Here is a 14,306-nt window from a genome sequence, read left to right as displayed (position 1 = left end):
TAAAATCATTTTGTGGAAACATACTGACATCTGTCATATTTTTAATGGAAATAACTATTGTCTAGACAGCATTTTGGGGACGGGTTAAGCCAGTGTCTTAGAGTTATGACACTGTTCCAAAATAGCCTGGGTCAATTATTGTTACATTTACATTTACAGCATTTACCAGACGCCCTTATCCAGAGCGACTTACAATCAGTAGTTACAGGGACAGTCCCCCCTGGAGCAACTTAGGGTTAAGTGTCTTGCTCAGGGACACAATGGTAGTAAGTGGGATTTGAACCTGGGTCTTCTGGTTCATAGGCGAGTGTGTTACCCTTTAGGCTACTACCACTCAGATATTGTTATGATAGAGATGCATAGTACTTATTTGGTCAAATTTTTAGGTTTTCAAATTTTCTGTCACAAACTAGCAATGGTTGTGCAGCAAGAAAAACTAGACCGCACAAAACTAGACAAGTACTAGACAACATGACACATTTAACAATAGTAAAGCGAAATTGGGCCAACTAGGCAAGTGTTATTCCATTTCATTTTCCCCAGCCTTATCTGCTGAGTTGTGCAAACCAACCTAGCTTCATTTTACTTCCACAAGACATTTTGGGTGATTCCGTTTCATATTACACATATATTTATGTGCTTAGTCATCAACAGACTGTCTACATACAGTACAGGCCAAAAGTTTGGACACACCTTCTCATTCAATGTTTTTTCCTTATTTTCATGACCATTTACATTGGTAGATTCTCACTGAAGGCATCAAAACTATGAATGAACCCATGTGGAGTTATGTACTTAACAAAAAGTGGAGACCCGGCCTCCACAGTCACTGGACCTGAACCCCAATCCAGATTGTTTGGGGTGAGCTGGACCCCAACAAGTGCTAAACACCTCTGGGAACTCCTTCAAGACTGTTGGAAAAGCATTTCAGGTGACGACATCTTGAAGCTCATTGAGAGAATGCCAAGAGTGTGCAAAGCAGTAATCAGAGCAAAAGGTGGCTATTTTGAAGAAACTAGAATATAAAACATGTTTTATTTTGTTAAGTACATAACTCCACATGTGTTCATTCATAGTTTTGAGGCCTTCAGGGAGAATCTACCAACGTAAATGGTCATGAGAATAAAGAAAACGCGTTGAATGAGAAGGTGTGTCCAGACTTTTGGCCTGTAGTGTACAGTGCACACGAGGCTGTTTGGGTGTTGTTGCACGATGCACAACGCTGGTTGCTGGGTGCCGGTGCGTTCCGACGTCGCCTCTCTTGTTGTCGCTCACGGTCCCCGGCCGCACGGGGCCGCTGTGGGGAACGCGCGCCACCACGACACGCAGGAACGCACTTCCGCTTTCTTTCTTTCTTTTCACGCCCTAAGCCGTTCGGAGGAGGAAAAAAAAAGGGGGAGAAAATGGAAGCCTGACAGAAGAAAGGCGTCTTACGGACAAGGAAGGGACGGCTTTTTTTATTTTTCACTTTTTTACTTTCCGAAGGTCGCAGGAACATAAAACGGTACCCGCCCGTCCCCCCGCTTTATGCCCCGCGAATGTTTACGTGGCGGCGGCCGAGCCGCGTAGCCGTGTGGCTAGCTGTCAGCGGACAATGCCGCGGCCGCCGCTAATCAGCTCGCCCGGTCGCCGACGCCGCTTTCTGTCGCGGTTCGCCCGTCGTCCGTCCACCCGCCGTTAAGCGCTGCGTGTGGCGAGTCGGTTCCTCTCCGACGTCCTTGGTGAAAAGCGTCGCTTCGGACTAGTTCGTGGTTAGCGGGCCGACGCGGTGGTGCTCGGGCCGACGTAATATTTTTTTTTGGCCGTGACCGTGGTTAAAAGTGACCCAGTGGCTCTCGCTGCTCTCTCGTTTTTTTTTTTTTTTTTGTTTTTTTTTTCTAAAGAATATTTAATTTCGCTGTTTTTGTTGCTGCTGCTGTTGTTGTTTTAGCGCACTAGCTACGGTATGCTAATCCGGACGGCCTCAGCCGGCCCGTGATGCCATTTTGTTTTCACCCGGTTTTGACGGCGCTCTGAAACAGCCTGGACTTCAGATGAAATGGAGGGTTGAGATTAGCGGACTTGGCCGCGGACGTGTCGGGAGGTCCGTCACCCCGATCTCGCCCGACCTGCCGCACGGGGGGCCCCGGTTTAAAGGACGAGGCTAGCGCCGCTAGCCGCGTCGTCGTCGCCGCGCCGACTCGGACGACGACGGGGCCATTTGTCATTTGCCGAGTGACGATTTCCACGCGGCGGCGGCGACGGTTCAGTCGAGTATCGGAATCACAATCAGTTCCTCTGGCGTGTTAACGCAGCGGTTGCGTCGGCGTGTCCGGTGTTCTTCAAGTCCGGCGCTGGTGAATAGAAAATGGCCCCGGTGGTGTTATGATGGAGGTTCTATTCATTACAGCAAATGCTTTTTGAGGTCAGATTAAGCTATGAGACATTTCATCAGGACTGATATGTCAGATTTACTGTTGTCTGTCGATTTATTCATTGTCTTTACTGATGTACGTCGTTTAAACAAAATTAAGATTTATAGTATTTATCAGACGCCCTTATCCAGAGCGACTTACAATCAGTAGTGACAGGGACAGTCCCCCCCTGGAGACACTCAGGGTTAAGTGTCTTGCTCAGGGACACAATGGTAGTAAGTTGGATTTGAACCTGGGTCTTCTGGTTCATAGGCGAGTGTGTTACCCACTAGCCTACTACCACCCACCCATATTTATTAGACCCTAATAATCCTTTAAAATGAGGAGACATGCTTATGGAGTATTATCTCGCTGTATAGTCACAATAAATGTGTCCATCTGTCTTGTCAGTAAATCTGTTTTTACAAGTATGAAAAAAAACTTTAAAGTTTTTGTATTTTTATTTTTTTTGTTCTTGCTTTCTTTCCTCTAGTTCATTGTGCAATCTTCACTTTTTTTTTGTCCTGCGGCAATGGAGAGCTCGGAGAATGCAGAGCAGAGTGGCAGCGACGTGTCGGAGTCCCAGCGGAGGCGGCAGCTGGACCGCCTGGACAGAGAGGAGGCCTTCTACCAGTTTGTGAACAATTTGAGTGAAGAGGACTACAGGTTGATGAGGGACAACAATCTCCTGGGAACCCCCGGTAAGAAAGAAAGAAAGAAATAAAAACACTCTTATGTCCTCTCCGTTCGATGTGAGATTTTCTTTTTTTTTTTTTTGCCTTGGTTGCTTTTATTTTCTCTTGTGATGAACCACAAATTAGACCTTAATAATAACCATATTGGTTTGAATGTTTTAGCAAAAAACGTATGTCTCAAAGTAGACAAAGTGTAATTTCATTCATTGTAACATGTTTAAATGGCCTTGGAAGTAGGACGGAGGTATTTCTTATAATTGGGCTATTGTGGTAATTAATTGGATAGGCTGTACAGAAATATTTTACTGTATACTAAATCATTATAATTCTCTGGTATCGACTGTTCAGAACATATACGATTTCTTAGTCGTTATGCCATTTTTCATATGCAATCCAAATTCAAAGTCAAGTCCGATGTTTCTGCTTGAAAACGACCCTCTTGAAATGGCCTCGTTCTAGGATTTTAATACATTTTATTGGTCAGCTAGCAATATTTATGTGAAGTTTTGGGGAAGATAAGATAAAATTATTATTCCTCAAAACCACAATAGCTCCTCTGTTGTGAATCCTTGAAAGTAATGCGCTCTTTTGACCTATTTCTTTTTACGGTCTGTTCTATAAAATAAAAAAAAATATTTATTCACTAAAGTAGTTTAGCGTTATGCCATTTTTTTTTTTTTTTTTTTTTGCTTTGCGTGTTGCCTTGTACACAACCCGAGCTGAGGGACTGCTGAAGACACCCAATCCATTTCTGTCCCAGGACAGTGGGAAGGAATGTAATTTTGGAGCAGCCTTTAGCCGCGTGTGCCCTGCCAGGAGATGGCATTGAATGGACATTGCTTGTCCTGGTAAGTGTTGTCCTGGTGCAGTTTCTCACGGCGACGTGCCACTTAAACCGGCAAAGTGATCATTTATTCGCCACGATGTCCAAGTACTGTCGAGTGGTTTGTAAAGGGAAATGTTATTTCATTATTCCATTTTGCTGCACATGTCTCGCTCATTTCAAAACCATATTAATTGAAGGTCTGGTGGAATTATTTTTCGTCAATGAGTTCGTCAATTTCTTCAGCGGGACAGAGGAGGAGACTCGCCAGCGATTTTGCCGGTTCTTGTTTTAGGAAGCTTGTGATTCTGGAAAATTCAGATGATTTATTTTTACCAGGTGAGATTACAGAAGAAGAGCTGCTGAGCCGCCTCCAGCAGGTGAAGGACGGAGCGGACGAAGCCACCACGACTGGTCCTGAGGGACCGAGGGCGGAGAGCGCTGGTGAGTCCGTGTTTTTTGGCAGAGGATGTTGGTGCTTTTTAAATATCTTGATTCGTCCCGTTTTTTTTCTGATCGGTCGCAACTCGTTTCTTCTTCAGTGGCGGACCCCGAGGCTCCAGAGGACGCCGCTAACGGTGGGGACACACTCCTGGACTGGCTGAATACCGTGCATCGCACCGGCAACACCACGCGCAGCGGGCACCGCGGCAACCAGTCGTGGCGGGCAGTCAGCCGCACAAACCCCAACAGCGGCGACTTCCGGTTTAGTTTGGAGATCAACGTGAACCGCAACCTTGCCGAACAGCAGACGCAGACGGAAGGCGAGCGCGCGGCGGCGGCGGCGGCGCCACCGGGGGCTCCTGAGGAAGCCGCGTCCGCAGAAGAAGCTCCGGCGGAAACTTTGGAGCTGGAAGAGGAGCCCGTTGGGGAAGATTTGGCGGTCGTCATGGAGCCGGAGCCTGTGGCTGCTCCGGAGACCCCTCACGTGACCCAGCCAGCCAGTCCCCAAGAGCAGGTCCCCGTCGTTACGGTGCGTCCCCTAACAGAGTCTGAACTTCGAAGGGGCCAAGTCCGGCCGCGCAGCCGCAGCCCCGAAATACGGCGCACCAGAGCCCGCACCGCCCGAAGCCGCTCCCCGCTCAACCTCGACCGCATCGACGGCCTGACCTACGTCCGCCAGGGCCCCGCCGCGCCCTTCCCCGAACCCCCGGCCGAGGTGGAGGGCAGCTCCAGGACTCGGCAGCACGTCCTGTCCCGCCAGAGCGCGATGGAAGTGGACACCCTGGCGTCCGCGGACGCCGCCCAGAATCCTGCCGCCGTCCCCGCCCAGGAGGAGGGGCCGGCCGGCGAGGAAGGGGGCGGCGCCGGCCGCAGACCCCCCACCATCATGCTGGACCTGCAGGTGCGGCGCGTCCGCCCCGGCGAGTACCGGCAGCGGGACAGCATCGCCAACCGCACGCGCTCGCGCTCCCAGCCCGCCTCCCACAACACCGCGTACACGTACGAGTCCGAGCAGGGCGGCTTCCGCCGGACGTTCTCGCGGTCCGAGCGGGCCGGCGTGCGCACGTACGTCAGCACCATCCGCATCCCCATCCGCCGCGTCTCCGACACCGGCCTCGGCGAGGCCACCTCCATCGCGCTGCAGTCCATGATACGGCAGATCATGACCGGCTTCGGGGAGCTCAGCTACTTCATGGACTCCGACATCGACGCCTCGGACTCCAACCGCAGGAGCGCCGAGCCGCCGCCGGACGCCAGACAGGCCGCGGCCGCGCCGGCCACCTCCGCGGTGGACGCCGGCGCAAACGCGGACAGGGGGTCCAGCGCCGCAGCACCACGGACAGGGGAGAGGGACGGGGCGGGGGACAGCGGCGCGGCGAGAGAGAGCCGCCCGCGGCCTCGCGCCCCCATCACCCTGGAGGAGACGGGCTCGCTGCCCTTCCTGCGGCTGGCGCACTTCTTCCTCCTGAGCGACGATGACGACGAGCAGCCGCGCGGCCTCACCAAAGAGCAGATCGACAACCTGTCCACCCGCAACTTCGGCGAGAGCGACGCCCTGAAGACCTGCAGCGTCTGCATCATGGAGTACGCGCAGGGCAACAAGCTGCGCAAGCTGCCCTGCTCGCACGAGTACCACGTGCACTGCATCGACCGCTGGCTGTCCGAGAACTCCACCTGCCCCATCTGCCGGCGCGCCGTCCTGGCGTCCGACAACCGCGAGAGCGTCGTGTAGCGGCGGCTCTCTCTCTCGCTCGCTCGCTCGCTCGGCATATCGTTTCCTCTCAGTGTTCCACTCTGTGCAGGGTCGTCTCTATATGGCTTTTTTTTTTTTTTTTTTTTTTTTTTTTCCATATATAAATATATATATATGAGTTGTAAACAGTTGAACCCTCTCAGCAGGTGGTTGTTTGGGTGCCGGAGCCGGGGTGGCCAGGTTCTGATCCCTCCGGCGCGACCGCTTGAAAGTGGAACGCGCACGACGCGCGGAACGCTGTTACGCGACTGTACAGTAGGACCAAAACGTGGCCCCCCCCCTCCCTCCTCTCGGTCCTGGAGCCTGCGGGTGTGCAAATAAAGTCCCCACAAACAGTGTAAACGCGGATGTAAACCCCCCCCCTCCCAGAGTGTTCTGTACAATGTTAAATGTATTTTATTGTACTTTATTTAAAAAATTTTTTTTTTTTTTTTTTTTGTCTGCCCTCCGGCCATTTAGGAGCGCGTCCACACACAGCAGTGGGGTAACGTTCTAGCCTCACGAGTCCAGTGCATACATCTTCCTTCTGCATTCAAAATTCAGGAAGATTTCCGCTGTTGTTGGTATTATTATTATTATTTTTTTTTTTGACAAAGGACAAACCTCAGAAGTATAGATGAATGTGAGAAAAAAAAAAATGTCGCTGAATACGGACTCTTAGAATATTCCATTTCATGAACCACTTCTGACACGTGATGATTGCATTATGGCTCAATAAACCATTTTTTGATGAAATTAGGCCGTCACAGACCAAATGTTTTATTTAGTTTTTTTTTTTTTTTTTACAGCACATTGATTAGATTAAGAAGAGATCACATGTTCACACTCACACTGTGTTCTCTTGTGATATTTTTGCAATCGTTTTTGTGACGTTACTTTGGTGCACGACTCACAGGCAGGGGAAAGCTCACCGACTGTGATAGATTACCTCACTGGAGCAATGATACTGCAATCATTACAAATTGGGGGTGGAACTGGTTAGCCGGGGTGTCTGAATATTTGTAAATTGTTCTGAAGTTTTTAATCTGTTCCGGAGGTTTGATGCCTTGCAGTGTCACTGGTGGTGACAGGACGGAAGGGGGAACAGGGCCTGAGCATTTAGACGTGTAGGATCATGTTTCCGTTTTAATGAACGTTCAATAAAGTTTGGTTTTGGAACACACCAGCATGGCCTAGAGCCAGAAGCTGCTGGTCCAGTTTTCTTTTTGCATCTCCAAACTGAGCCGCCTTGTTTCCTCCGAGCTGTTGTGAACTGCGCTGTAAGCATGTGGCATGTCGCCTGGTTCCTTTTGATGATTAAGCGTGCACTGTTATTAACACGAAGCTAGCCTCTAACAACACTTTCAGTCAGGACGCTCTGATCACTCCCATTTTTACGAAATATTTTTTTATTTATATGGTTTGGATTTCTGAAATGCAACATCTACCACGATGTGACTTTCTGTGAGTGTGTGTGTGTGCGAGTGTGTGTTACTATTGATTATAGAAATTATACCAATTATACCGTAATACAGAATATCAACGTATTATTTAGACAACTATTAAACGTTTTCAACGACTTGCTGCCTCACGTTTTTACTGACGCGCGTCGAGTGCGCGCTCTACTCGGCTCTTTACGGTAACGTGGGCCGCGACCTGCGGAAGTGGGCGGGGCTTTGGGGCGCGAAGGTAGCGTTTCAACAGGCGCGACGGAGATGATGGCGCCGAGGGCTTTTGGTGGCGCTTTGTCGCGTTTTGCCCGGTTTTATCCACGACCGCGGGTTGACCAGGTTTGTCCTGCGCAAACGCTGCTCACGTCTCATAAAAAAGAAACCGGGTTTTCTTTTTATTTTCTTATTGAAACGGTTTCAACGAAGTCTCTGAGGCGGCAACTTCCTCCTACCGTAACCACTGTAATAGATATGGATCTGAAATATTAATGAGCAATATTCTAATATTCCATGGCATGCGACGCTATTTATAGAAATGAATAATAATATGCGTCTCTTGTTGCGTTTTGTCTCCAATCCTGCAATCACCAAGACGTTTAAGTATCCCGTGGCGGCCGGCGTCTGCTTTAAAAGCTCCAGTCCCGTTCAGATCAGCCATCTGGACCATCTGGTTCTGACGGTGAAGAACGTGGCCCGTACCACGGATTTTTACTCGTCGGTTCTGGGCATGCAGGTCATTACGTTCAAGGTAATGAACGCCATTTCACTCCACCATGTCGACGTCGGCTGTGAATAGTTTGCGGCCCACTAGGTGGCAGCCTTGTACGACCAATCGAGGTTCTCCAGCAGCACTTTCCCACCTGCTGTACCTGCTTGGCCTGGTGACTGGTCTCATCATGTCTAGGCAGCACTTTCTAGGTCCCCTGACAATCTGCACCGTTCTAACCCAGGGCAACCGGAAGGCCTTGGGCTTCGGTCGGCAGAAGTTCAACCTGCACGAAGTGGGGAAGGAGTTTGAGCCCAAAGCGAAGAGTCCCACGCCAGGGTCTGCTGATCTGTGCCTCGTTACCGAGACCCCGCTGGCCACGGTCGCCGCGCATCTCAAGGTGACCGTACCCCTTCTTGGGCTTGCTGACTTAGAAATGTAGTCCAATAAAATTGCCGTTGGCCTTGCAGGCATGTGGCGTGGCTCTAGAGGAGGGCCCGGTGGAGAGAAGTGGAGCTGTGGGCCCAATCACCTCTGTCTATTTCCGAGACCCCGACAACAATCTAATCGAAGTCTCCAACTACCTGAAGTGATCACTAGAGGACGCTGTGGATTAACTGTTACGGTTACCTGAGTGTTCTGTACGTTCAAATAACAATGTCAAAGCACAAAGCATTCCGCTGTACATCTTCTGTTTTTTTTCTTGCGGCGCAGCGAAATGCATGTTCCGCATGTACAACTATTCCCGCTCACACAGTGCTTGGCCTGAAACAAGCAACCTTCTCACATGCTGACTGATAATATCAGCAACTGCAGTCTGGCCTTAATGACCTTGCACTCGACCACTGATATTATGCTGTTATAAATATCCTGTTTTTTTTTTTTTAAAGAAACACTTGTGCACTTTGCAATTCTTAATCTTCGATGCAATCCCAGCCTTGGCTCTTTTTGCTGAGCTTAGAATGTTTGAATTTATTAATAAAGCTCTGATTGATGGTCGTTTTATTTTGCTGTTCTGTCTGTCTTATTTTTAAAATGTAGACGCACCATGTGCTTGCAGTGCAGATCATTCAACGTGGTAAAAAAGAGTCTCTCTACGTCTGGCGAATGATGCCTCCGTGACCTAAGCCAGCGCTTGACGCAGGAATGGCCAGGGTTGTTTTATTGGAACGTGGTGGAGTTAAGTACACAAGGAGGATGCAGTCAAACAGTGAAGTTAATCATGAAGCTGACTTTCCTCACAACCATTTACATCACAGAGACTGCATGTATTGTGTGTGATCTGATTTAATGCCGAATGCGATTCGAGTGTAAACAGCAGCAGACTTCTATTACACAACAAGTCAAACCAATTAGAAGATTAAAATGTTAAACACTTCTGCGTGTCTTTTTTTGTATGCTTTACGTAAGAGGCATTCCGGCATTTGCACAATAGGAGATTTTCTATAAGTACTTCCTGATGTTGGTACTGTAGTCAGTGGAGGGCAAGAGCTCCCAGCGCCACCGTACGAGGCTGCTGAAGGGGACTCGTGGGACACAGCACGGCCCCCTTGCCTGCCTATTTATGAGTGTGTCTTTAAGTCACTGTCTTGTCACTGGTGATGGCAGTGAGCGCATCGCCTGTGGGCACGCAGGTGTGCAGAAGGTCTGGAATGCCAAAATCCACCCATCAGGACATATATTGTGTCATTAGACAAGGTTCAACTCTCCTTTAAAGTCTACTTTTGTACACTACAGGCAGAATTTCATGAATAAACGTTTTATTCACACATATAGCACAGTGAACAGTGCCATGGACATCTTTGATGATCGCTGGTAGCTCAGTAGACATGTTGGGGTCCAAGGGGTGATAAAAGTTAAAGTTAAATATAGTGCACGCAACGAAATGTGTCGTCTGCATTTATCCATCACCCTTCGTGAGCAGTGGGCAGCCATGACAGGCGCCCGGGGAGCAGTGTGTGGGGACGGTACCTTGCTCAAGGGGACCTCAGTGGCACCTTGGGGGTTCAGGATGTGAACCGGCAACCTTCCAATTAGGGGTCTGTTTCCTTACCTGCCAGGCAACCACTGCCCTAAAGGGATTAAGATACCAAATCCAGGCTTTCCAGTAAAACCGACTGAATACCAGATACTCATGAACAAATGCAGTTCAAAGGCCCATGACATTTAATAGCTTTAAAATAATCCTCAGACAGGATAATGAAGGGTTTTACGCCCATTACGGGAAACTTTTCAATAGCAGTGGGAACACTGATTTTAGTTACTAATCTGAGATTATCATTAAATATTTACGTTCATTTACTTTTCTGCATTCTGGGAATGTCGGTCAGCTCGGTAAATAATGATGGTGGAGTCACGTTCTTCACACGAAAACATTAGACACAAAATACATTTTGTCTCATTCAAGATATTTTGCGGCCCAGTTTGGCACCCATGTTGTTTAACGAGAGATCAAATAATCTGGACATGGATCTACTATCTATGATGGCTGTTGAGTGATGATTCTCCTGCACCGCAACGTCCATAATGACCACACGCGTCGACTTGTACACGCAATTGGCGTTTTTATCAGAGAGATTTGTTAATCAAACCGGATTGCGCACGCTTGCCTTTTCATTATGCTTCATGTAACTTTATGCAGACAAGATTATGTAATCAGTTCCAAACGAAATCAGTGCATAAATCCTGTTACACCACATTCCGTTTTTTCCTTTACAAGTATTCCGTCATTTTTATTTTCGATAAACCAGGTTCTGGTCCATATCTTCCAAGCCGATGTGATTAGCATTGATTAAGCATGGATTCTTTTTGCTATCTGAACCTTAACCCTAATTTCTTCTGTCTAATTATTAGTGTGGAAATTTCACTTTTCTTTTCTGTTCCTTCTGTACCTTATTCTTATTCTTTTTTTATGAATCAGTGACTAGCAATAGACAACCTATTCTTTATTTATTTATCATATGTATATATAATAAATAATTATTATATATATAATAATAAGCCAAAAAGGCCCAGTTTAATGACTTTAAATTGGGCTCGTTGCCATTTCCTGCTGTTATGCAACATGTCATTTACTCAAAAAGGAAGAGTCCCTTACCGGTTATCTCCTCCCCAAGAATGTAAAGATCTAGGGCAGGGATCAGAGGAGCCAGGGAATTTCCCAGTTCATTTAAAATGTAAATTTCGAGTACTCAGATGAAATGCATCACCCCACCCAAGGTCTAGTGCTGTATTCTTTTTTCTTGTTAAAGCACAATCCGTGAGCTTTTGACATGTACATTGCTAAACAGTGGCACGCACAAGCGGCAAGAAACAATAGAAACAATAGGGCTGTATCACAGTATCAGCCTCACACCCTGCCCCATCTATCTACACCTGTGAGGCGTAGAGGCGGCAGGACCAGCAACGGCGCAGTTTATCACGCGCCTGCCAATCAACATCACTTTTAACATTAGATGCACGCAATAAAGCACCTCAGATGTGGCACACAGCGTCATAATCGCTGCAGCTTTCATTTATAGAAAAGGACTTCTGAACCGCAGGCAGATAAGAGCATCGGCCAGAAATGGTTCCATTGGCACAAAAGAAACTCCTGTTGCGGGAAGCTTTCCAGTAGTTGTTCAGACCCTCCTTTTCCAGGATAACATAGGGTAGATTATCATTAACTGTGTTTACCTGGCATCGTCACTTTTATTACATTCTGGGAAAGTCAGTCAGCTCGGTAAATGATGGTGAAGTCACGTTCTTCACATGAAAACTCCAGCCACAAGGTAGATTTGATCTCGTTCCAAAAAGTTGCAATCCAGTTTGCCACCCATATGTTTAATGAGAGATTAAATAATCCGGACGCGGATCTACTATCTTCGATGGCTGTTGAGTGATGATTCTCCAAAATGACCACACGCGTCGACTTGTACGCGCAACTGGCGTTTTTATCAGAAAACTTTGCTTCCTCAAAGTTATTGTGTGCGTGCTTGCCTTCTTATTGTGCTTTATGTGACTTTATATGGACAACATTATGTAATCATATAATGGAACACATCCATTGTCTCTGTGGAGCAGCTACGGATGAAATCAGTGCTTAAAATTGACTTCTGAATCACAGAGATAACATAGATAGGCACAAATTATTCCTCTGCCGCAAATGGCACCTTCAGTGGCCCAAACTTATTTTATCTGTCAGCATTGTCACTAATCTTAAGAGAAATGTATTGCTAGATGACATAACATAAACCAGACAAGAAGTGGTACATCAGGCTCTGTGAAGGGTGACTTGAGGAAGGATGCTTGATTTATCAAGCCATGCGTTTCCTTGTCTCGGGCATTTAAATCCGTTTTTCCAGTTATACATCAGGCTGACTCTCACGCTTCTTGCCTCCTTATATGACATGGAATAATGATTAGCCTTTATGACTGCATATTGATAATAAATGAAAATGGAGTCAGCCCCAGGTCTGATTTCTATTGTCTGAACTGTGTGGATTATGAAAAGTGGTTGTGTGAGTAAAACCACACAAAAAACATTTCCAAAATATAATACATATGCAAATCACATTAAACATTTGTCACTTTTGTTCATTCTTTTCTCCATCTGTTTCTTATTATGAGGTGCTTGTACGTAGCAACACATTGATTTTCTTATTACATAAACAGCACAATTGGATAGGAACCAGGAAAAATGAATGCATTGCAAGTTGACGTCAAGATTAATATCGCTGCGTGTGAGTTAATTCAGTTGTTTCAGAAGTTAGTGATGAGGTACTGGACAAGCCTGTAATTTAACCGGAAGGTCTTCTAAAAATAGAGCTTTGTTACATCAGAGTGTGACAGACTTTTGTCCATTGTTCGACACAACGCCCCTTTTGGTGTGAAAGTGAAAGCTCAGGTTTCAATCACTGATTGCATACTCGATTGACCGGTATGTGACGTGCAGTTCTCCTTGGTTTAACTGGAAACCATGACTTCCACATTGTGTATTTTCCTGAGAATAGGCCTAAAAAACTGTCACGTCTTGGGGTTGAAGGGAGAATGAGGAGCAGAAACACGACATAATGTTGGCGGGAAAGGATTCATGAAACTCAGGTCCAAGAAACTCTTCGTCCTGTGTTGCCAGGTTTCCTGATTGTGTTCACCCGTGTATGAGTGTATAAAGCTGCCCTGTCTTGTTCACCTTGTATTAAACCCCTGTTTCATGATGTCGTGCGTATGTGTCCTCATTCCTCTTCATGTCCAGCCATCATGACAAAGGGCCAGAAAACAAGGAATAGGGACAAACACAAAGAAGATCAAAACCAAAATGACAAGGTCTCAGCAAACACCAAGTCTCCACGTTAATGTTGCAGCATCGTCTTGCTGCTCTCCTCTTCCTTCTACAGGGCTGTTGTCAGGCTAGACCTTTCAGCCGTGACAGAAACGTAATCAATATTGTGTTGCAATTCTTGAATTGTTTTTATCTTTGCGTGTTTTCGTCTTTACTTGAAAATAGACTTCAGATCTAATTCTAAATCAAAGTGTTTTTTGTACCAGCTGAGTTATTACTATAAAACATTTTATTGGATTAGTTTGAGCAAGCTGTCATATAATAGAATATAAATGAATGAAATCCCCAAAACTAAATTTGACTTGTTCCGGGCGCAACGTGTGTGTAAGTTCCCAACATGTTGCTTTTTATCTTCTGAACAAGGACTGTAAGCTACACACCCAGGACAGGTTTCATATGAGGCCATGTTAATAAAAAGGCAGTGGCAGAATAAAGGGGCTTTGTCTGCTGTGGGATGGTGAAGTGCACTATAAAGAAAATTAACTGATACTTTTATGGGTGCCAAATCGCAGGTGGCATAGTGCAGTTAAGATATGTGGGAAAGCTGAGTTTGGGAGAAAAAAATACAATACACACAAACTGGGGCGTGTCTCTCAACAACTAGGCTTTCCTCTTTTTACTCGGTCACAATGGGCATCTGCCATGACAAGGTTTCCGAGCACGTGAAATGGTATATGTTCCTGAAGTGTGGGCGCGCTCGTCAGACGAACTCACCAGACATTTATATTTGCCCCACATTGCG

At 46.9% G+C, this 14,306-nt stretch overlaps 2 protein-coding genes across 3 annotated transcripts; both read left to right on the top strand.

The window, feature by feature from the left end:
* The first annotated feature begins 1,370 nt into the window (after positions 1-1,370).
* On the top strand, positions 1,371-6,166 carry rlim (ring finger protein, LIM domain interacting). Of its 2 annotated transcripts, XM_028960962.1 has the most exons (4): positions 1,371-1,504; positions 2,887-3,094; positions 4,251-4,355; positions 4,454-6,166. In XM_028960962.1, exons 2-4 carry the CDS (start codon positions 2,926-2,928, stop codon positions 6,085-6,087), a joined length of 1,908 nt encoding a protein of 635 aa, XP_028816795.1. In that variant the 5' UTR covers positions 1,371-1,504; positions 2,887-2,925; the 3' UTR covers positions 6,088-6,166. The 2 variants fall into 2 exon arrangements, with proteins under 2 accessions (XP_028816795.1, XP_028816796.1); XM_028960963.1 differs by lacking the exons at positions 1,371-1,504; positions 2,887-3,094 and adding an exon at positions 3,809-3,936.
* Positions 6,167-7,737: 1,571 nt separating this feature from the next.
* glod5 (glyoxalase domain containing 5) lies at positions 7,738-9,249 on the top strand. The gene is made up of 4 exons (XM_028960961.1): positions 7,738-7,877; positions 8,131-8,286; positions 8,489-8,644; positions 8,715-9,249. Exons 1-4 carry the CDS (start codon positions 7,803-7,805, stop codon positions 8,835-8,837), a joined length of 510 nt encoding a protein of 169 aa, XP_028816794.1. The 5' UTR covers positions 7,738-7,802; the 3' UTR covers positions 8,838-9,249.
* The last annotated feature ends 5,057 nt before the right edge of the window (positions 9,250-14,306 follow it).

This window comes from Denticeps clupeoides, chromosome 18 (genome assembly GCF_900700375.1).
Source record: "Denticeps clupeoides chromosome 18, fDenClu1.1, whole genome shotgun sequence".
Lineage (NCBI taxonomy): Eukaryota > Metazoa > Chordata > Actinopteri > Clupeiformes > Denticipitidae > Denticeps > Denticeps clupeoides.
Note: the sequence above shows the minus strand (reverse complement) of the source record. Positions and strands in the feature narration are given on the sequence as shown.

Excerpts from the sequence above, each read along its gene's own strand:
- glod5 (XM_028960961.1), top strand. The coding sequence starts at position 7,803 with ATGATGGCGCCGAGGGCTTTTGGTGGCGCTTTGTCGCGTTTTGCCCGG. Across the intron at positions 8,287-8,488 it reads TGCAGGTCATTACGTTCAAG|GGCAACCGGAAGGCCTTGGG; the intron begins GTAATGAACGCC and ends GTTCTAACCCAG. Across the intron at positions 8,645-8,714 it reads CGGTCGCCGCGCATCTCAAG|GCATGTGGCGTGGCTCTAGA; the intron begins GTGACCGTACCC and ends TTGGCCTTGCAG.
- rlim (XM_028960962.1), top strand. The coding sequence starts at position 2,926 with ATGGAGAGCTCGGAGAATGCAGAGCAGAGTGGCAGCGACGTGTCGGAG. Across the intron at positions 3,095-4,250 it reads CAATCTCCTGGGAACCCCCG|GTGAGATTACAGAAGAAGAG; the intron begins GTAAGAAAGAAA and ends TATTTTTACCAG. Across the intron at positions 4,356-4,453 it reads ACCGAGGGCGGAGAGCGCTG|TGGCGGACCCCGAGGCTCCA; the intron begins GTGAGTCCGTGT and ends TTTCTTCTTCAG.